This window comes from Beta vulgaris, chromosome 2 (assembly GCF_026745355.1).
Source record: "Beta vulgaris subsp. vulgaris cultivar EL10 chromosome 2, EL10.2, whole genome shotgun sequence".
Lineage (NCBI taxonomy): Eukaryota > Viridiplantae > Streptophyta > Magnoliopsida > Caryophyllales > Amaranthaceae > Beta > Beta vulgaris.
Window position 1 is genome coordinate 20,692,131 of NC_079203.1, and position 21,378 is coordinate 20,713,508.

The 21,378-nt window shown below is 35.4% G+C and overlaps 1 protein-coding gene and 2 long non-coding RNA genes across 3 annotated transcripts; 2 read left to right on the forward strand and 1 right to left on the reverse strand.

Annotated features, from left to right (window-relative positions):
• Positions 1 to 1,404: 1,404 nt before the first annotated feature.
• Positions 1,405 to 8,374, forward strand: LOC104887060 (uncharacterized). The gene is made up of 3 exons (XR_007271065.2): positions 1,405 to 2,086; positions 3,804 to 6,308; positions 8,027 to 8,374. It is a non-coding gene; the product is annotated as an uncharacterized LOC104887060 (long non-coding RNA).
• A 1,010-nt stretch (positions 8,375 to 9,384) lies between these two features.
• LOC130590351 (uncharacterized) lies at positions 9,385 to 12,596 on the forward strand. Its single transcript, XR_008967983.1, has 2 exons — positions 9,385 to 10,530; positions 12,248 to 12,596. It is a non-coding gene; the product is annotated as an uncharacterized LOC130590351 (long non-coding RNA).
• Positions 12,597 to 12,734: 138 nt separating this feature from the next.
• On the reverse strand, positions 12,735 to 13,643 carry LOC125494744 (uncharacterized). Its single transcript, XM_048638510.1, has one exon. It carries the CDS (start codon positions 13,641 to 13,643, stop codon positions 12,735 to 12,737), a length of 909 nt encoding a protein of 302 aa, XP_048494467.1.
• Between the last annotated feature and the right edge of the window lie 7,735 nt (positions 13,644 to 21,378).

Below are 21,378 nucleotides of genomic sequence, written 5' to 3' on the forward strand. Positions count from 1 at the left end.
CCATTCCTATTGAAGAATGATAGCTATTATTATACGAGAATTCTATCAAGTCCAGTCTATCTTCCCACGAGCCTTGAAATTCTAAGGCACATGCCCTAACATGTCCTCGAGTGTTTGGATTGTGCGCTCTGTCTGACCATCAGTAGCAGGATGAAATGATGTACTCATTTTCAACTGTGTCCCTAAGGCTTCTTGAAGCTTCTGCCAAAAATTAGATAAGAATCTACTATCTCTATCGGACACAATGTCCTTTGGCACACCATGTAAGCGCAAAACATTCTTCCTATATGCATCGGCTAGCTTTTGATGTTTCCATGTATCTTTCATTGGTACGAAATGGGCAGACTTGGTGAGTCGGTCCACAATGACCCAAATCATGTTATTACCATTAGGTGTTCTTGGAAGTCCAGATATAAAATCCATAGAAATTGAGTCCCACTTCCACACTGGAATCTCCAAAGGTTGAATCTCGCCTTGAGGTCTCTTGTGCTCAAACTTGACTTTTTGGCAAGTCAAGCACTTGGAAACATACTCGGCGAATATGGCAAAGGTACATAGGGCATCTCTTCCTTAAATAAGACTTCAATGTAAGAGCATAAATAATCTTTACTGGACGCCGACTATAAAGCACATGAACACCCTTATGGCTCTCTATTGTTACCTTTTGTTTCAGACAGTCTATCTTGGCTTTATACTTTTCTAACCAGTCCATCCCTAGTATTATATCAAAATCTTTCAAAGGAAAAACTATTATGTCAGCGAATAAGGTAGTTTCACCATAAGCTATAGGGACATCTAAATACATCCTATTACACGTGACACTTAGACCAGAAGGAATGGAAATATCGGCCTCACAAGGTGTGACACTTTCTAAGTTTCAGCTTTTTGCAAAAGTTTCAGATATAAATGAATGTGATGCACCTGAATCAAATAGAATGTAGGCAGGTGTAAAATAGATAGAGAAAGTACCGGTCACTGCATTCCCCTGGTTATCTACATCTGCTTGCTTAAGATGATTAAGGTTGCCCGTGTTCTTTTTCTCAAGACCTCTCTTAGCCTGAGCAGCATTAGCCGTTCCTGCGCTACGATTTGTAGCTGCAGAAGTAGTTGGGCGATTACTAGCTATACTAGCAGTGGGTGTCCTCAACACCTCATAATTGCGGCCAATCTTAGCATCAGGGTTAGTGAAACACTCATAAGCTCTATGCCCCTCCTTCTTGCAATAATTACACGTCACCTTATTGCCTTCACAATCCCTCCCTGGATGATTGTTTTCATATCTTTTGCAGAAATAACGACGAACAGGTCCTGGATTGTTTTGGGATTGAGATTGGCTCTAGGCTTGGTGTAATACCCCTATTTTAAAGTGTATTTTATTAAGTGCTAAGTATGATTACTAGCCTTATTATATAATAATATTTCTCGAGTTTATTTAAAAGAAATTGAGTTTGATTATGCAATTAGTGAATAGCTAATATTCTTTATTTAGTTAATCGTATGGTAATATTTTAGTGGAATTACTTTTAATGTAAACTCTTAATAGTAGTATACAACTTATGTTTTGAAAAGGAAAGTAGATGTTTTCTTTTAGATATATATATATGTATAAGGAGAGAAGTTTAAGATAATTTGGCCCAATTAGGAAGCAAAAGTCGGTTATTCCCTTAACTTGGTTTTTTTTTAGTCGGTTGAAAGAGGGTTGCCTTTGTTGTTTTTGTCGGTTCAAGAAACAAAACCCCTTCCCTTTCCTTTCTTTGTCTCTCTCGTGGGTTCTAAAACTCAAAACCCAAAAGAGAACCCCAACCCTCAAAGCTGAAAACCCGTGAAACCTCTTCTCTCTTGCATCTCTCTCTCTCTGCTTGCGTTCTATCCTCTCAGGCGAGTGAGTTTCGCACGTCCTTCCACCGCAAGCTGGCGGCATCTGCCGTCCTTTTCCTTTGCCCTTGTCGCGAGTAGTTGCTGTTCGCAAGTGTGGTGCTCGTGCACCGTCTCTCTTCCCTTTGTTTTGTTGTTGTTGTTGCTGTTTTGCGTCGCACCACGGCGCGGGGGAACCGCCGGAGCTTTGCTCCCTCTTCCTTGTTTGTGGGTAAGTTGAATTCATGGTTAATTTCAGTTTTTTCTCAAGTTTATAAAGTTAGGGTTTTTAGATTGAAATTGAATTGGGGTTTCTGATTTTCAGAGTTTGGGTGTGGAATTTATTGAGTTGAATGTTCATTCATGAGTTTAATAGTTAGTTTAGAATAGTAGGAAGCTTGTTAATGTTCAAGTGAAGTGAATATAGTGTGCTAAGTGAATATAGTGTGCTGTAATTCGTAGAAATCACAGGTCAGTTTCGTAATTCATGTTTTTCAACAGTTTTCGGGCGTTTTTCGCAAAAATACTATTTCACAAAAGTTGTTCATATCGAAATTCTACTCAAGTTAGGCTCAAGAAACGCTTGATTCGGAGTTTCAAGGAGGAAGTTATGCTCATATTAAGTTTCTGCTCAAATTTCATATTTTATATAGTTGAGTTAAAAAAAACTCTACTTTTCATATAATTGCTTCATAATGAACTTTTGAGTTACCGTATGAACATATGATTCTTTAATGTTGTTTTATATAAAGTAAGATGATTTTAATTAACTTGGTAAGGGTTTTAGTTAGACGGTTTTAGTTAGACGTTAGAACATGAAAGTTATTTATATGATAAAAGAACATGATATGTTTGTTTGATGTTTTAGGTGAATTTAGGAAAGGTTGATTGCTTTGTGAACTAAAGTTAGTTGTATCCAAGTCTTTTATTACTTACGAAGTACACATATTTATATTGTAGCTTTCGGTTTCACTGAAGAGTCGTTTAGACCGAGATATTTGTTTAACTGTGATTCGAAAAGGTAAGGTTTCATATTCAGAACTTTTATAGTTTACATTGTAAGCCAAAGAGGTACGATTTCTTACTTAAATGTTTTGTAAGGTTAAAAGGTAAGATTTCTTATTAAGACGTTTATAGTTACAAGAAGAGTATTATAAAAGTTTTAAACTCATTTTGGTTGAGTTTCTTTTAAAAGATGGGAGTTTAGTTTTAAAGGTATCTTTTATAGTTTACAAAAAGAGTTTTAAAAGGGCTTTTATCTAATATTTGTTGAGATTGTTTTGAATGGGAGGATGCTCCTCCAAAGATAGAAAGTTCGGTTTCCGAACCGTAAATGAAGGAAAGATTATAGAAAGATATTTCGAATAGTTTTTATGTTTGCAAAGTTATTGGATTGCTTATGTGGTATCTCTAAGAATAGTTTTGTGTTTTCAAAGTTGTGGGGATTACCTTAAGTGGTATCTCAAGGAATTGGAACTTCGTCGGGTTTGTCTCGACTTTACAGATACAGAATAGTTGGGGGGTACGTTGATCAGTACCTCAGACTTAGATCTTCTGCTGCGGTTTGGCCGTATGTAGGGTGTGCACACTAGGGGTCTTTGTCTATAGTTATCCGGAGGGCCTAGCTAGCCCAAAGGAAAGGAAAGTTCGTTCCATTCCCTAGGTTTATGATTCTTTCTTCGTGAAAGAAAAAGAAAAAGAAAAAGAAAGGATTTGATTTAAAGAAGGAAATAGAAAGGATTTGATTTAGAAATAGAAAAGAAAGGATTTGTTTTGGAAAAGAAAGAAAGAAATGATTTTATAAAGTTTGTTATTTTATTTATATGTTTTGAAAGAAAAATAATTTGTAGGATATGATTAATGTTATCCTACCTGCATATATGTTTGGCTTCTTAGTATGAAATCTTGCTCAGCCAGTTTGGCTGATACTACATGCCTGATATATGCAGGTACATGAAGGTAATGTATAATGAAGAACGTTCGATGTTGGATGTTTGTTGTATCCTTTATACTAGTTGTATCTCGGCGAGGACGATCAACTTTGTAATATTATAGTAGTTAATAGTTAATTTGTAATTAAATTAAAAAGGTTTGAGTTTGTAAAGTCTAGACTTGTTTGGGTTGCTGGATTTTGAGGATACAGGATTACGAATCGGACGCGAGTCCTAAATTAAGTTTTAGGCGGTCCGTATTACAAATGGAACTCTGCCGAATTTTCTGTAGAATCTTAGTAACATATCTAGTTGTTTAAAATATTTGAGGATCAATTAATATAGTTATTAGAGTTAGAGGTTCTAATATATTCATTGGATTCTAAAAGTTTTAGTAAGTCAAGGTTTTTGAGGTCCATACTCGTGGTGAGTGTGATGGTAATAACCCGGATTAGGATTTCCGTTGTGTTTAGTTCCTAATTAGGTTGGTTATAGGTTCGGGTTGTTACAAATGGTATCAGAGCAGGGTTTGTTTTTAGGTACACACGGATCTTCATATCCATGTGTAGGAGTTAAATAAGTTGAGAAATGAGTTGGATAAAAGTTAGGAGTAAAATAAATCAAGCCGTCGAGAGTTCGCGCTTGCCTTTACGTTGTGTATGAATGATATGTGAATCATTTGAAGTTGTTGTTTAATGTGAATGACGTGTATTCAAATATGTGCATATATGTAATTATATATATACATGCTAAACCATATGCTTAGGTATTATATGAAAGAGTGTGCATAAGAAGCGTGTTTGTGGGTCTATAACCCCTGTTATTGTATTGATTAGGTGAATTGTTTTGCCAACGTGGAAACTACTTTATGGGAAAATTAGTAAATTATTGGTTCCTTATGTAAAGGAAGTAAGATAAAGATTTGAGAACAAGACTTACTTAAGGGGTGAAGAGTTTAATAGTTTTGGTTGTAATGGAGTTGTGACTGTTATTATATTATAGTTATTATAATAATATTACATTATCGCTCCTTGGATTTCATGTAAAAAGAATTTCTTTTAGTGAAGTTACTGAAAGTTTCGCTTATCATCGTAGGAATTTGAAATGGTTTTTGAGATGATTTGAAATAAAAATGATCTACCTTGAGAGTAAAGCGTGAAACGTCTCGAGATTAGTTATGCTTTGAGCTTTGTGTGATTACATGGCTTTTATTCATCCATGTAATAATGTGTTTATGTGAAAATATATGACTGTTTCTTTAAGGATTAGTTAGAGTGTGCGGTGTAAGCATGGTAAGAGTTTTGGGGACAAAACTCATTTCGAGGAGGGGATAGTTTAATAGCTCTTATTTAGATTAAAGCTCTATTATATTATTATTAATTGTTTGGGTTTAAAGAAGGAGAATTCATCCGATTAAAGTTTGAAAGTTTGTTATATCTTTGAAATGATTAAATAGTAGTTTTAAATGATGAGAAAGTGGAGTTATTTGTTTCGAAGTTGTGTAGTAAAGAGTTTGATTTGGTTTAGAAATGAATTGATGTGTTTTGAAACGAGATCTCTCGAAATGGAATGATTAGAGTTCAATGCCAACTAGTTTGCCCCTTTGTAGTTTTTGCTCCTCGATGAACCTAGGCATTGAGTTGAAGCGAGACACAAAAATGATGGCAGAACGTAGGTTTGACTCTTAATTCCGAAGTTTAGAGCTCTTGGTTCTAAATGTTTGGATTTTTATCTTTGTTTATTTTTAAGTTTCGAGGGCGAAACTTTTTGCGAGGGTGGTATATTGTAATACCCCTATTTTAAAGTGTATTTTATTAAGTGCTAAGTATGATTACTAGCCTTATTATATAATAATATTTCTCGAGTTTATTTAAAAGAAATTGAGTTTGATTATGCAATTAGTGAATAGCTAATATTCTTTATTTAGTTAATCGTATGGTAATATTTTAGTGGAATTACTTTTAATGTAAACTCTTAATAGTAGTATACAACTTATGTTTTGAAAAGGAAAGTAGATGTTTTCTTTTAGATATATATATATGTATAAGGAGAGAAGTTTAAGATAATTTGGCCCAATTAGGAAGCAAAAGTCGGTTATTCCCTTAACTTGGTTTTTTTTTAGTCGGTTGAAAGAGGGTTGCCTTTGTTGTTTTTGTCGGTTCAAGAAACAAAACCCCTTCCCTTTCCTTTCTTTGTCTCTCTCGTGGGTTCTAAAATCTCAAAACCCAAAAGAGAACCCCAACCCTCAAAGCTGAAAACCCGTGAAACCTCTTCTCTCTTGCATCTCTCTCTCTCTGCTTGCGTTCTATCCTCTCAGGCGAGTGAGTTTCGCACGTCCTTCCACCGCAAGCTGGCGGCATCTGCCGTCCTTTTCCTTTGCCCTTGTCGCGAGTAGTTGCTGTTCGCAAGTGTGGTGCTCGTGCACCGTCTCTCTTCCCTTTGTTTTGTTGTTGTTGTTGTGTTTGCGTCGCACCACGGCGCGGGGGAACCGCCGGAGCTTTGCTCCCTCTTCCTTGTTTGTGGGTAAGTTGAATTCATGGTTAATTTCAGTTTTTTCTCAAGTTTATAAAGTTAGGGTTTTTAGATTGAAATTGAATTGGGGTTTTATTTTCAGAGTTTGGGTGTGGAATTTATTGAGTTGAATGTTCATTCATGAGTTTAATAGTTAGTTTAGAATAGTAGGAAGCTTGTTAATGTTCAAGTGAAGTGAATATAGTGTGCTAAGTGAATATAGTGTGCTGTAATTCGTAGAAATCACAGGTCAGTTTCGTAATTCATGTTTTTCAACAGTTTTCGGGCGTTTTTCGCAAAAATACTATTTCACAAAAGTTGTTCATATCGAAATTCTACTCAAGTTAGGCTCAAGAAACGCTTGATTCGGAGTTTCAAGGAGGAAGTTATGCTCATATTAAGTTTCTGCTCAAATTTCATATTTTATATAGTTGAGTTAAAAAAAACTCTACTTTTCATATAATTGCTTCATAATGAACTTTTGAGTTACCGTATGAACATATGATTCTTTAATGTTGTTTTTATATAAAGTAAGATGATTTTAATTAACTTGGTAAGGGTTTTAGTTAGACGGTTTTGTTAGACGTTAGAACATGAAAGTTATTTATATGATAAAAGAACATGATATGTTTGTTTGATGTTTTAGGTGAATTTAGGAAAGGTTGATTGCTTTGTGAACTAAAGTTAGTTGTATCCAAGTCTTTTATTACTTACGAAGTACACATATTTATATTGTAGCTTTCGGTTTCACTGAAGAGTGTCGTTTAGACCGAGATATTTGTTTAACTGTGATTCGAAAAGGTAAGGTTTCATATTCAGAACTTTTATAGTTTACATTGTAAGCCCAAAGAGGTACGATTTCTTACTTAAATGTTTTGTAAGGTTAAAAGGTAAGATTTCTTATTAAGACGTTTATAGTTACAAGAAGAGTATTATAAAAGTTTTAAACTCATTTTGGTTGAGTTTCTTTTAAAAGATGGGAGTTTAGTTTTAAAGGTATCTTTTTATAGTTTACAAAAAGAGTTTTAAAAGGGCTTTTATCTAATATTTGTTGAGATTGTTTTGAATGGGAGGATGCTCCTCCAAAGATAGAAAGTTCGGTTTCCGAACCGTAAATGAAGGAAAGATTATAGAAAGATATTTCGAATAGTTTTTATGTTTGCAAAGTTATTGGATTGCTTATGTGGTATCTCTAAGAATAGTTTTGTGTTTTCAAAGTTGTGGGGATTACCTTAAGTGGTATCTCAAGGAATTGGAACTTCGTCGGGTTTGTCTCGACTTTACAGATACAGAATAGTTGGGGGGTACGTTGATCAGTACCTCAGACTTAGATCTTCTGCTGCGTTTGGCCGTATGTAGGGTGTGCACACTAGGGGTCTTTGTCTATAGTTATCCGGAGGGCCTAGCTAGCCCAAAGGAAAGGAAAAGTTCGTTCCATTCCCTAGGTTTATGATTCTTTCTTCGTGAAAGAAAAAGAAAAAGAAAAAGAAAGGATTTGATTTAAAGAAGGAAATAGAAAGGATTTGATTTAGAAATAGAAAAGAAAGGATTTGTTTTGGAAAAGAAAGAAAGAAATGATTTTATAAAGTTTGTTATTTTATTTATATGTTTTGAAAGAAAAATAATTTGTAGGATATGATTAATGTTATCCTACCTGCATATATGTTTGGCTTCTTAGTATGAAATCTTGCTCAGCCAGTTTGGCGATACTACATGCCTGATATATGCAGGTACATGAAGGTAATGTATAATGAAGAACGTTCGATGTTGGATGTTTGTTGTATCCTTTATACTAGTTGTACTCGGCGAGGACGATCAACTTTGTAATATTATAGTAGTTAATAGTTAATTTGTAATTAAATTAAAAAGGTTTGAGTTTGTAAAGTCTAGACTTGTTTGGGTTGCTGGATTTTGAGGATACAGGATTACGAATCGGACGCGAGTCCTAAATTAAGTTTTAGGCGGTCCGTATTACAAATGGAACTCTGCCGAATTTTCTGTAGAATCTTAGTAACATATCTAGTTGTTTAAAATATTTGAGGATCAATTAATATAGTTATTAGAGTTAGAGGTTCTAATATATTCATTGGATTCTAAAAGTTTTAGTAAGTCAAGGTTTTTGAGGTCCATACTCGTGGTGAGTGTGATGGTAATAACCCGGATTAGGATTTCCGTTGTGTTTAGTTCCTAATTAGGTTGGTTATAGGTTCGGGTTGTTACAAATGGTATCAGAGCAGGGTTTGTTTTTAGGTACACACGGACTTCATATCCATGTGTAGGAGTTAAATAAGTTGAGAAATGAGTTGGATAAAAGTTAGGAGTAAAATAAATCAAGCCGTCGAGAGTTCGCGCTTGCCTTTACGTTGTGTATGAATGATATGTGAATCATTTGAAGTTGTTGTTTAATGTGAATGACGTGTATTCAAATATGTGCATATATGTAATTATATATATACATGCTAAACCATATGCTTAGGTATTATATGAAAGAGTGTGCATAAGAAGCGTGTTTGTGGGTCTATAACCCCTGTTATTGTATTGATTAGGTGAATTGTTTTGCCAACGTGGAAACTACTTTATGGGAAAATTAGTAAATTATTGGTTCCTTATGTAAAGGAAGTAAGATAAAGATTTGAGAACAAGACTTACTTAAGGGGTGAAGAGTTTAATAGTTTTGGTTGTAATGGAGTTGTGACTGTTTTATATATTATAGTTATTATAATAATATTACATTATCGCTCCTTGGATTTCATGTAAAAAGAATTTCTTTTAGTGAAGTTACTGAAAGTTTCGCTTATCATCGTAGGAATTTGAAATGGTTTTTGAGATGATTTGAAATAAAAATGATCTACCTTGAGAGTAAAGCGTGAAACGTCTCGAGATTAGTTATGCTTTGAGCTTTGTGTGATTACATGGCTTTTATTCATCCATGTAATAATGTGTTTATGTGAAAATATATGACTGTTTCTTTAAGGATTAGTTAGAGTGTGCGGTGTAAGCATGGTAAGAGTTTTGGGGACAAAATCATTTCGAGGAGGGATAGTTTAATAGCTCTTATTTAGATTAAAGCTCATTATATTATTATTAATTGTTTGGGTTTAAAGAAGGAGAATTCATCCGATTAAAGTTTGAAAGTTTGTTATATCTTTGAAATGATTAAATAGTAGTTTTAAATGATGAGAAAGTGGAGTTATTTGTTTCGAAGTTGTGTAGTAAAGAGTTTGATTTGGTTTAGAAATGAATTGATGTGTTTTGAAACGAGATCTCTCGAAATGGAATGATTAGAGTTCAATGCCAACTAGTTTGCCCCTTTGTAGTTTTTGCTCCTCGATGAACCTAGGCATTGAGTTGAAGCGAGACACAAAAATGATGGCAGAACGTAGGTTTGACTCTTAATTCCGAAGTTTAGAGCTCTTGGTTCTAAATGTTTGGATTTTTATCTTTGTTTATTTTTAAGTTTCGAGGGCGAAACTTTTTGCGAGGGTGGTATATTGTAATACCCCTATTTTAAAGTGTATTTTATTAAGTGCTAAGTATGATTACTAGCCTTATTATATAATAATATTTCTCGAGTTTATTTAAAAGAAATTGAGTTTGATTATGCAATTAGTGAATAGCTAATATTCTTTATTTAGTTAATCGTATGGTAATATTTTAGTGGAATTACTTTTAATGTAAACTCTTAATAGTAGTATACAACTTATGTTTTGAAAAGGAAAGTAGATGTTTTCTTTTAGATATATATATATGTATAAGGAGAGAAGTTTAAGATAATTTGGCCCAATTAGGAAGCAAAAGTCGGTTATTCCCTTAACTTGGTTTTTTTTTAGTCGGTTGAAAGAGGGTTGCCTTTGTTGTTTTTGTCGGTTCAAGAAACAAAACCCCTTCCCTTTCCTTTCTTTGTCTCTCTCGTGGGTTCTAAAATCTCAAAACCCAAAAGAGAACCCCAACCCTCAAAGCTGAAAACCCGTGAAACCTCTTCTCTCTTGCATCTCTCTCTCTCTGCTTGCGTTCTATCTCCTCTCAGGCGAGTGAGTTTCGCACGTCCTTCCACCGCAAGCTGGCGGCATCTGCCGTCCTTTTCCTTTGCCCTTGTGCGAGTAGTTGCTGTTCGCAAGTGTGGTGCTCGTGCACCGTCTCTCTTCCCTTTGTTTTGTTGTTGTTGTTGCTGTTTTGCGTCGCACCACGGCGCGGGGGAACCGCCGGAGCTTTGCTCCCTCTTCCTTGTTTGTGGGTAAGTTGAATTCATGGTTAATTTCAGTTTTTTCTCAAGTTTATAAAGTTAGGGTTTTTAGATTGAAATTGAATTGGGGTTTCTGATTTTCAGAGTTTGGGTGTGGAATTTATTGAGTTGAATGTTCATTCATGAGTTTAATAGTTAGTTTAGAATAGTAGGAAGCTTGTTAATGTTCAAGTGAAGTGAATATAGTGTGCTAAGTGAATATAGTGTGCTGTAATTCGTAGAAATCACAGGTCAGTTTCGTAATTCATGTTTTTCAACAGTTTTCGGGCGTTTTTCGCAAAAATACTATTTCACAAAAGTTGTTCATATCGAAATTCTACTCAAGTTAGGCTCAAGAAACGCTTGATTCGGAGTTTCAAGGAGGAAGTTATGCTCATATTAAGTTTCTGCTCAAATTTCATATTTTATATAGTTGAGTTAAAAAAAACTCTACTTTTCATATAATTGCTTCATAATGAACTTTTGAGTTACCGTATGAACATATGATTCTTTAATGTTGTTTTTATATAAAGTAAGATGATTTTAATTAACTTGGTAAGGGTTTTAGTTAGACGGTTTTAGTTAGACGTTAGAACATGAAAGTTATTTATATGATAAAAGAACATGATATGTTTGTTTGATGTTTTAGGTGAATTTAGGAAAGGTTGATTGCTTTGTGAACTAAAGTTAGTTGTATCCAAGTCTTTTATTACTTACGAAGTACACATATTTATATTGTAGCTTTCGGTTTCACTGAAGAGTCGTTTAGACCGAGATATTTGTTTAACTGTGATTCGAAAAGGTAAGGTTTCATATTCAGAACTTTTATAGTTTACATTGTAAGCCCAAAGAGGTACGATTTCTTACTTAAATGTTTTGTAAGGTTAAAAGGTAAGATTTCTTATTAAGACGTTTATAGTTACAAGAAGAGTATTATAAAAGTTTTAAACTCATTTTGGTTGAGTTTCTTTTAAAAGATGGGAGTTTAGTTTTAAAGGTATCTTTTATAGTTTACAAAAAGAGTTTTAAAAGGGCTTTTATCTAATATTTGTTGAGATTGTTTTGAATGGGAGGATGCTCCTCCAAAGATAGAAAGTTCGGTTTCCGAACCGTAAATGAAGGAAAGATTATAGAAAGATATTTCGAATAGTTTTTATGTTTGCAAAGTTATTGGATTGCTTATGTGGTATCTCTAAGAATAGTTTTGTGTTTTCAAAGTTGTGGGGATTACCTTAAGTGGTATCTCAAGGAATTGGAACTTCGTCGGGTTTGTCTCGACTTTACAGATACAGAATAGTTGGGGGGTACGTTGATCAGTACCTCAGACTTAGATCTTCTGCTGCGGTTTGGCCGTATGTAGGGTGTGCACACTAGGGGTCTTTGTCTATAGTTATCCGGAGGGCCTAGCTAGCCCAAAGGAAAGGAAAGTTCGTTCCATTCCCTAGGTTTATGATTCTTTCTTCGTGAAAGAAAAAGAAAAAGAAAAAGAAGGATTTGATTTAAAGAAGGAAATAGAAAGGATTTGATTTAGAAATAGAAAAGAAAGGATTTGTTTTGGAAAAGAAAGAAAGAAATGATTTTATAAAGTTTGTTATTTTATTTATATGTTTTGAAAGAAAAATAATTTGTAGGATATGATTAATGTTATCCTACCTGCATATATGTTTGGCTTCTTAGTATGAAATCTTGCTCAGCCAGTTTGGCTGATACTACATGCCTGATTATGCAGGTACATGAAGGTAATGTATAATGAAGAACGTTCGATGTTGGATGTTTGTTGTATCCTTTATACTAGTTGTATCTCGGCGAGGACGATCAACTTTGTAATATTATAGTAGTTAATAGTTAATTTGTAATTAAATTAAAAAGGTTTGAGTTTGTAAAGTCTAGACTTGTTTGGGTTGCTGGATTTTGAGGATACAGGATTACGAATCGGACGCGAGTCCTAAATTAAGTTTTAGGCGGTCCGTATTACAAATGGAACTCTGCCGAATTTTCTGTAGAATCTTAGTAACATATCTAGTTGTTTAAAATATTTGAGGATCAATTAATATAGTTATTAGAGTTAGAGGTTCTAATATATTCATTGGATTCTAAAAGTTTTAGTAAGTCAAGGTTTTTGAGGTCCATACTCGTGGTGAGTGTGATGGTAATAACCCGGATTAGGATTTCCGTTGTGTTTAGTTCCTAATTAGGTTGGTTATAGGTTCGGGTTGTTACACTTGGCTACGGGGTTGAAACGAACTCTGAGCACTCCTTGAGGCTTGTTGACTTTGACCTCCTCTATTGAAGTTACCCCTAGGACCCCGATTATCAAAGTTTCTGCTCTTGTTTTGACTAAAGTTATTACCCTTATTCCATTGTTGGGTACTTTCTTTTGTAGGAGCTTTCATCTTTTCTGCGGCTTTCCTTCTCTCCTTGATTCTCTCGACATTGCTAGCACAAGTATAAACTTCGTTCAAGGTCGTGAAGTCGGCCGCTCCCATATTGCTAAGAAGTTCAAGATCAAGTTTTTCCTCGAACCCCTGAGCTCTTTCTTGTTCATTTGGGACCAATTCAGGCACAAAACGAGACAACTCAAGGTATTTAGTATAAAAATCTTGGACAGACATATCTCCTTGCTCCAGTTGTTCAAACTCAGATCTCTTCTTTTTCCTCATATGAGGTGGGAAGAACTCAGCGCGTAGCGCCTTCTTGAACTCTTTCCAACCAAATTCCTTTGTCTCCACCTCCTCAAAACCATCCTCATCGTATGTGACTTTGGTGGTAAAATTATCTTTGATGTTGGTCCACCAGATATCATCATCTTCAGTGAGATGGTAGGCTGCGGAGTCTACTCTCATCTCTTCAGGGACCTGGAGAGTGACGAAGATCTTGTCAAACTCTCTAATCCAATTCTCCATCTTCACGGGGTCGCCTTTTCCATCATACTTAGGCGGCTTCTTCCCGTCAATTGCTTTATGCACAGCAGCAACTTCAGTGATAGCTACTTTGCTAGTGCTAGTAGTAGCAGCTCGTGCTTCCGCTAGCAATTGCACCGCCTCAGTCATGGCCTTATTAGACTCGGCCATCTGACGCATCAAAGCGCGCATCTCTGATGATTTACTTCTTTCGCGCTTGTGCATCTTGTAAGCACTACATAAGGTAAAAGAACTTGAATCTCGATAAAACACGAGTATAACACATTGATTGTCATAAAAAATATTAACTCTCAAATCACGATATAACAAAACAATCACATAATTAATTATAAGCATATAAACAACACAGAATATACACTTCCCGTGTATAACCCATCTCACTTTCTCACCTCGGCTTGTCAAAATTTTAGTTTCCTATCATCTTTAACTTAACCCAGTCCTTTATTAACCTAGGCTCTGATACCAACTATAACACCCTTGAATTTCGAGTGATTAATTCAATTAAATAATATTAAAATTCTATAGAAAATTCGGCAGAGTTCCGTTTGAAAAATGGACTGCCTAAAATTTAATTTAGGACTCGCGTCCGAATTTTAAACCTGTTTCAACAAATCAGCAATCAAAATTCCAAATTCCCAACAACTCCACCCATTCAAATACCAACAAAATTCCGGTATAACTACTCGAAATCCAAACGTGTTATTCCACGATTATTACGAGAATAATCGCTAAGGAAGAACTACCTGCACAAAACTAAATTAAAGCTTATTTTAAACTATTACAACCCAACCGAATAAAGATTTAGATGGATTAATATTTACAACCCTAAGTTTCAAAATATTGATTATATATAAGAAATGCACCAGAACAGAACTATTATAACTATATTTACGCAAAACTAGTGGACGTTGCTTTCCGCCCATACCCCGACTCTAAGCCTTCATGTATCTGCGTATATCAAGCATGTAGTATCAGCCAAACAGGCTGAGCAAGATTCAATACTGTAAAGCCAAATATATGTGCAGGTAGGATGCATTAATTATATCCTACAAATCATTCACTTTTGCAACCCAAATACTAAATAAAAAATTGTAAAACATTTTTCTTCATTTCTTTTCCAAACCATATACTTTTCTATTCTCTGCTAAAACAATTTCTTTCAGAATCTTAGAATCATAAATCTATGGAATGGAACGAACTTTATTTCCCATTGGGCTAGCTAGGCCCTCCGGGTAACTATTAGACAAAGATCCCTAGCGTGCACACCCCACAAACGATCAAACCATAGCAGAAGATCTAAGCCTGAGGTACTGATCAACGTACCCCCCAACTATTCTGTAATGTTGAGACGATCCCGACAAAGTTCCAATTCCTTGAGACACCATAAAGGCAATCCCAACCAGTTTAAAAACATAAAACTATCCATAAATCTTTTCTGTAACTATTCTATAATTCAAGGTTTGAAAACAAACTATCCGTATTAGGAGGAACATCCTCCTATTCAAACCAATCTCAACTCAAGAGAGAAACATACCTTTATAATCTTTTCTCGTATATATGAAAGTTTTAGTTTAAATCTTATCTTTTGTAGACCTTTCTCGTAACTATTAAAGATTTGAGTAAGGAATCTTACCTTTTAAACTATATCAAACCAACTAGCTCGGTAAATACGGCTCCTCAATGAAACCGGAATCTACAATATAAATTGTGTACTTCGTAAGTAAAAGACTTGGATACAACTAACTCTAGTTCACAAAGCCATCAACCTTTTCTAATTTCACATAAAATATCAAACAAACATATCATGTTCTTTAAATATAAATGACTTTCATGTTCTAACGTCTAACTCAAACCGTCTAAGTCAAACCGCTAACTAACCTCTAACTAAAACCCTTACCAAATTAATCAAAATCATCTTACTTTATATAAAATCAACATTAAAAATCATATGTTCATAGGTAACTCAAAAGTTCATTATGAAACAATTATATGAAAGTAGAGTTTTAAAATCAACTATATAAAATTGAAATTTGAACGAAACTTAATATGAGTATAACTTTCTCCTACGAAGTCCAAATCAAGCGTTTCTTGAGCCTATCTTGAGTAAAATTTCAATACGAACAACTTTTTTGTGAAATAGTATTTTTGCTAAAAATGCCCGTAAATTGCCAAAAAATGCAAAATACGAACCTGAACTGGTAATTCTATGAATTACAGCACACTATATTCACTTGAACATTCCTACTATACTAAACTAACTATTAAACTCATGAATGAACATTCATTCAATAAATTCCACACCCAAACTCTAAAAATCAAAAACCCTAATTCAATTTTAATCTAAAAACCCTAATTTCATAATTTTAAAAGAAAACTTAAATTAGTTGAGGAATTAATCTTACCCACTAATTATAGAAGATTGGGGATGAAAAATAACTTGCAAACACCCCTAATTCGAGCACTAAATGCTCCAAATTACAGCAACGATGACCCCCTTTGCTCTTCCTTGCGCTGCCTACTTCTATGGTGTCACCTCTAGTGGCGGTTGTGGTTGTGTTGTCGGCAACGGTGGTGGTTGTGTGATGAAGGAAGAATGTTAAAGATTTTGAGAGAAGAAGATGGTGAAGATGGTGAACGATGGTGAAGCACCGTTTGAATGTCGTTCTTTTGTAAGTTTTGTTATTTTTTTTTCTTTCCTTTTTATTTTCTTGTTTTATTTTTCCCTTTTCCCCCTTCTTACATATATGTGAATAAATTTCCTCTTATTACTATTACTAGTTAAATTACTTACTAAACTTGTCCCACTATAAGCATATAAATTATTTACAAAATAATTCCTAAAGATAAATGAATTTAATTATTTTATAAACTAAAATATATAATATAGTTAATAAAATAAATAATAAACTATTTCAAAAATCGGGGTGTTACAATTATACTTGAATGATAACTGTTGTTGTAGGAGAACTCTATCAAATCGAGATGATCTTCCCATGAACCCTGATATTCCATGACACAAGATCTTAACATATCTTCTAAGGTTTGTATGGTCCTTTCAGTCTAACCATCAGTGGCTGGGTGAAAAGCAGTACTCATCAATAGCTTCGAACCAAAGGCTTGCTGTAGCTTCTACCAGAAGTTAGACAAAAATCTAGAATCTCGATCAGACACAATATCTTTCGGTACTCCATGTAGTCTCAATACATGCTTGATGTATGCCTTAGCTAGTTGATCCATCGACCATGTTGCCTTCATAGGTATGAACACTGCACACTTGGTCAACCTATCAACAATTACCCATATCGCATCATTCCAAGATTTACCCTTAGGTAACGCAACAAAGAAATCCATCGAAATAGAATCCCACTTCCATCCTGGCACATCTAAAGGTTGGAATTTTCCTTGGGGTCTTTTATGTTCACTCTTTACCTTTTGACATGTTAAGCATTTGGAAACAAATTCAGCTATGTCCAACTTCATACGAGCCCACCAGAAATTCTTCTTCAAATCCTTATACAGCTTATCACCCCCTGGGTGCATAGAATATGGAGAATTATGGCCTTCTTCCATGATTTTCGACTTTAAATCTTTGCAAGCTTCGGGTATACATCACCTTCTTTCCATTCTTAAACTTTCATCTTCATGAATTTCGAAGTCTCCAGCATGACCCTCCCTCACCTTTTCTTTTATCTTTTCCATCTTTTCATCCTTTAATTGAGCTTCCGTAATTTGATCAAACATAGAGGGTTGAATGGTCTATGCACTAAACATTTTCTCTACTTCTCCATATTGCATAACTTCAAGATTCAGCTTTTGAAAGTCTAAACACTGTTGATCTGCCACCACCATAGTACTTAAGGTATGACTTGTCTTCCTACTCAAGGCATCTGCCACTACATTAGCTTTCCCTTCATGGTATTGGATATCCAAATCGTAGTCTTTTATGAATTCTAACCATCTCCTTTGCCTCATATTCAAATCCTTTTGGGTGAAAATGTATTTCAAACTTTGTGATCTGTATATATCTTACATGTCACCCCATACAAATAATGACGCCAAATCTTTAAAGCAAAGACTATTGCGGCAACTCTAAGTCATGAGTAGGGTAGTTGACTTCATATGGCTTCAGTTGCCTTGATGCATAAGCAATGACTCTTCTATTTTGCATTAAAACACACCCTAGACCATGTTTAGATGCATCACTATATACTTCATAAGTATCTCCCATCAGGCAAGGATAACACAGGGGCTGTGGTTAGTCTTTCCTTTAGGATGGTGAAGGCTTTCTCACATTCTGGGCTCCAAATAAACTTGGACTCCTTCTTCATAAGGTTGGTCATTGGTCGGGCTATTTTCAGAAATCCTTAACAAAACGTCTGTAATAACCTGCCAGACCTAGAAAACTTCTTATATCAGTCACATTCTTTGGAGTAGGCCATTCACTAACGGCTTCAATCTTTGCTGGATCAACGGCAACACCCTCCTTAGAAATGACGTGGCCCAGAAATGCCACTTTTTCCAACCAAAACTCACACTTCGAAAACTTTGCATACAATTGCTTCTGTTGGAGGGTTGACAAAATTATTCGGAGGTGTTTCTCATGCTCTTCTTTATTCTTAGAGTAAACCAATATATCATCTATAAATACTACCACAAATTGGTCTAAGTATGGCTTAAAAATTCAGTGCATGAGATCCATAAATACTGCTGGCGCATTAGTCAATCCAAAAGGCATTACTGTAAACTCATAATGGCCATAACGTGTCCTAAAAGCGGTCTTAGCAATGTCCTTATCAGCAATTCTTAACTGATGATACCCTGACCTTAAGTCAATCTTAGAGAAAATTCCAGCTCCTTTCAGTTGGTCAAACAAATCATCGATCCTTGGGAGAGGATACTTATTCTTGATGGTCACTTGGTTAACTCACGGTAGTCGATGCACAACCTTAGACTACCATCCTTCTTCTTTACAAACAAGACAGGCGCACCCCATGGGGACACTAGGCCTTACGTAGCCCTTTTCTAATAACTCTTCTAATTGGGTTTATAGCTCATTCATTTCAGCTGGAGCCATACGATATGGTGCTTTAGATATTGGGCCAGTTCCAGGCATTAGTCTATGGTGAACTCCACTCCCTTATTGGAGGCATTCCAGGGATTTCTTCAGGAAAGACATCCGAAATTCATTAACTACAGGAATATTCTCCATCTCTCTTCTTCTACTCCAACTTTTGTATACTACACAAGTACAATGGATACCCCTTTCTTATACAGTTCTTAGTTGCATAGCAGAAATCATTCTTGGACTGGGCTTCTGACTGATTTTTATAGGTTACTTTGACTCCTTTTGGGCCTTTCAAGGTCACTTTTTGGGCTCTGCAGTCTATTTGGGCTTTGAATTTTCCCAACCAATCCATTCCCATAACAACATCTAGGTCATCTAATTCGAATTCAATTAAGTCTGAAGGAAATTCTACCCCTGCTATAGTCACTAAAACATCTCATATAATTTAGAAACACTAATGACATCTCCAGAAGGTATGACTATATCCATGCTTATAAGTTCGGGTTTTCCCAACTTAAGTTTCTCCACTAAGGTTTTGGAAATAAAAGAGTGAGAAGCTCCTGAATCAAATAAAATCTTAACTGGAATAGAAGAGATGAAGAAAGTACCAGTCACTACGCCGCAGTCGTTTCAGCCTCACGATTGCTCATGACAAACACTCGACCTTGATTATTTGTCTTAGCCTGATTGTCTCCTCCGTTCCCATTCTTAGGAGGAACACGATTATGGGTCACTGATTGCTGTTGGAGTCCTTTGTTCCCATTACCTCCCTGATTCTGGGTCGGCTTAGGATTTGCTGATGTTGAGTCTTTCTGGAAGCACTCATATTCTCTATGGCCTAACTTGCTACAGATCCTACAAGTTACCAGATTTCCTTCACAGTCCCTTCCTGGGTGGTTTCTTGGACATCTTTTGCAGTAGTAGACTCTCTTGGACTTTCCATTTTCAGATTGACTACGATTGTTGTTATTCCCATTACTTTTATCATCCTTTCCTTGCTTGAATCCCCCTTAACTTTTGACGCTTATCTCCACCTTGAAACCCATTACTAGACCCTTCCTTTTATCTCCAGGATTCACTTCTAGCTCTCTTCCTTGATCCCGAATAGATGGGCAGCTCTCCCATACACTTCTCAAGGCTATTAAAGTTAGCCCCTCCAATTTCCCTTGAATGGACAAGGTCAACCCTTGCTCAAATCGTTGAGCCTTCAAAACTTCAGTTGGAACCATTTCAGGTGCAAACCTCATTAACTCTATAACTTAGAGTAGTATCATTGACAGTCATGGTCCCCATCCTAGGTTGGTAAACTCTAGGCACTTCTTTTTCCTTAAGTGAGGTGGGTAAAACTTGGTTCTCAAGGCTTCCTTAAATTGCTCCCACCCAAAATCCTCTTGAGTCGCTAAAGACTCCTTCCTTTGGGACCACCATAAATCAGCTTCCTCTCTTAGGTAGTATGTAGCATTGTTGATCTTTAACTCATCATCACACCTAAGCAGTAAACAGTTTATCAAACTCTCTAATCCAGTTCTCAAGACTGGCTGGGTCCTCTTTTCCATCATAGACAGGTGGATTCCTAGAGGCTACTTTCTTAAACACCTCGCCAGCTAGGTCAGGCTCTTGTTGACGGTTCAGTTGAGAAGTCATAGCCTTAGCCAAATTCTTGGTCAGAGAGGTCAACTCCTTAAGAGTTGCTCGAGTTTTGGATCTACTTCCAGGTCTACTGGCCATTTCTTCCTGGTAAGAAACAAACTACTTATTAAGTTATCCTACTAAATTTGTAATTCATACAACAATCATGATTCATAATATGATTGACAAATTGCACATAAATAAAAAGAACAAACAGAATTTTATTTATTAATCCTTGAAAAGGAATACTAACATTTATAAGGAGTAGTAGTCTAATTACAGAACTACTAATTATTGAAGCTACTAAAATGCTAATCTAACATTTTCCTAAAAAAATTTTATAAATAAAATCAGATGGATCTTGATCTCTTGCTTCATCATTGGCTTGGTGTCTAAACCATTCATCATCAGACATAGGGTGATATTCCGGAGTGATGAACGCTACCCTCTGTGCTTGGCAGGTTGCTTTGAATATTGAGGGTTCAGGACTAGTAGTAGGTTCATGGTAAGGTTGGCTCGGAGTTTGATATGCATTCATCATAACTTGTGCTTCTTGTTGCTCTTTCCATAATTCGCATATCGGAGGTCAAATGAAATAAGGTACGGTAGCTAGCCAATTCCTTCTTGGTAATGATCCCTCATGTTGGGCATCCCATCTAATAAATTCATCACATTGTAATACTTATTGTATAGCCAATGGTAGGGTTCAATGTAGGGTAAGTGTTCTAGAAGCAGAGCAATTGTTGGTCCATGATATCGACACTGTTGGTATCCTTGCTCTATTAAAAAGTTTGCATACTTCAGAATAGCACGCACATAATCAGTCACAGTTTGTGCATCTCTTTTTACTAGAATACGTACGAAAAATGGACTATGACTTGCCATAATAAATCTGTGGTAAAAAAAAAAATACAAATAGTAAGTACTATACGTATATTGTCATAAAGACAACTAAATCTCCTCCTTATGAAAATTAATAATATTTTCATATCTTTGCTAGACAAAATGTCATACAATTATTCATAAGAACAATAATCTAATTGTAATTAAGGAAACAAAAAAAAAATCAAACCATTTGTGTTTTCAAAAATTTAAGTATATATATATATGTATATAATAATTTTTTTTAATTTCGATTACTAGGTTTTTCGTGTATGGAAAAATTAATCGATGGAGTTCCCAGGAAAGAGAGGTGCGGCACACATGGCCAACTTAAGTACCAAGTCTTTCCTTAGCCAGAACTTT

Excerpts from the sequence above, each read along its gene's own strand:
- LOC125494744 (XM_048638510.1), bottom strand. The coding sequence starts at position 13,643 with ATGCACAAGCGCGAAAGAAGTAAATCATCAGAGATGCGCGCTTTGATG.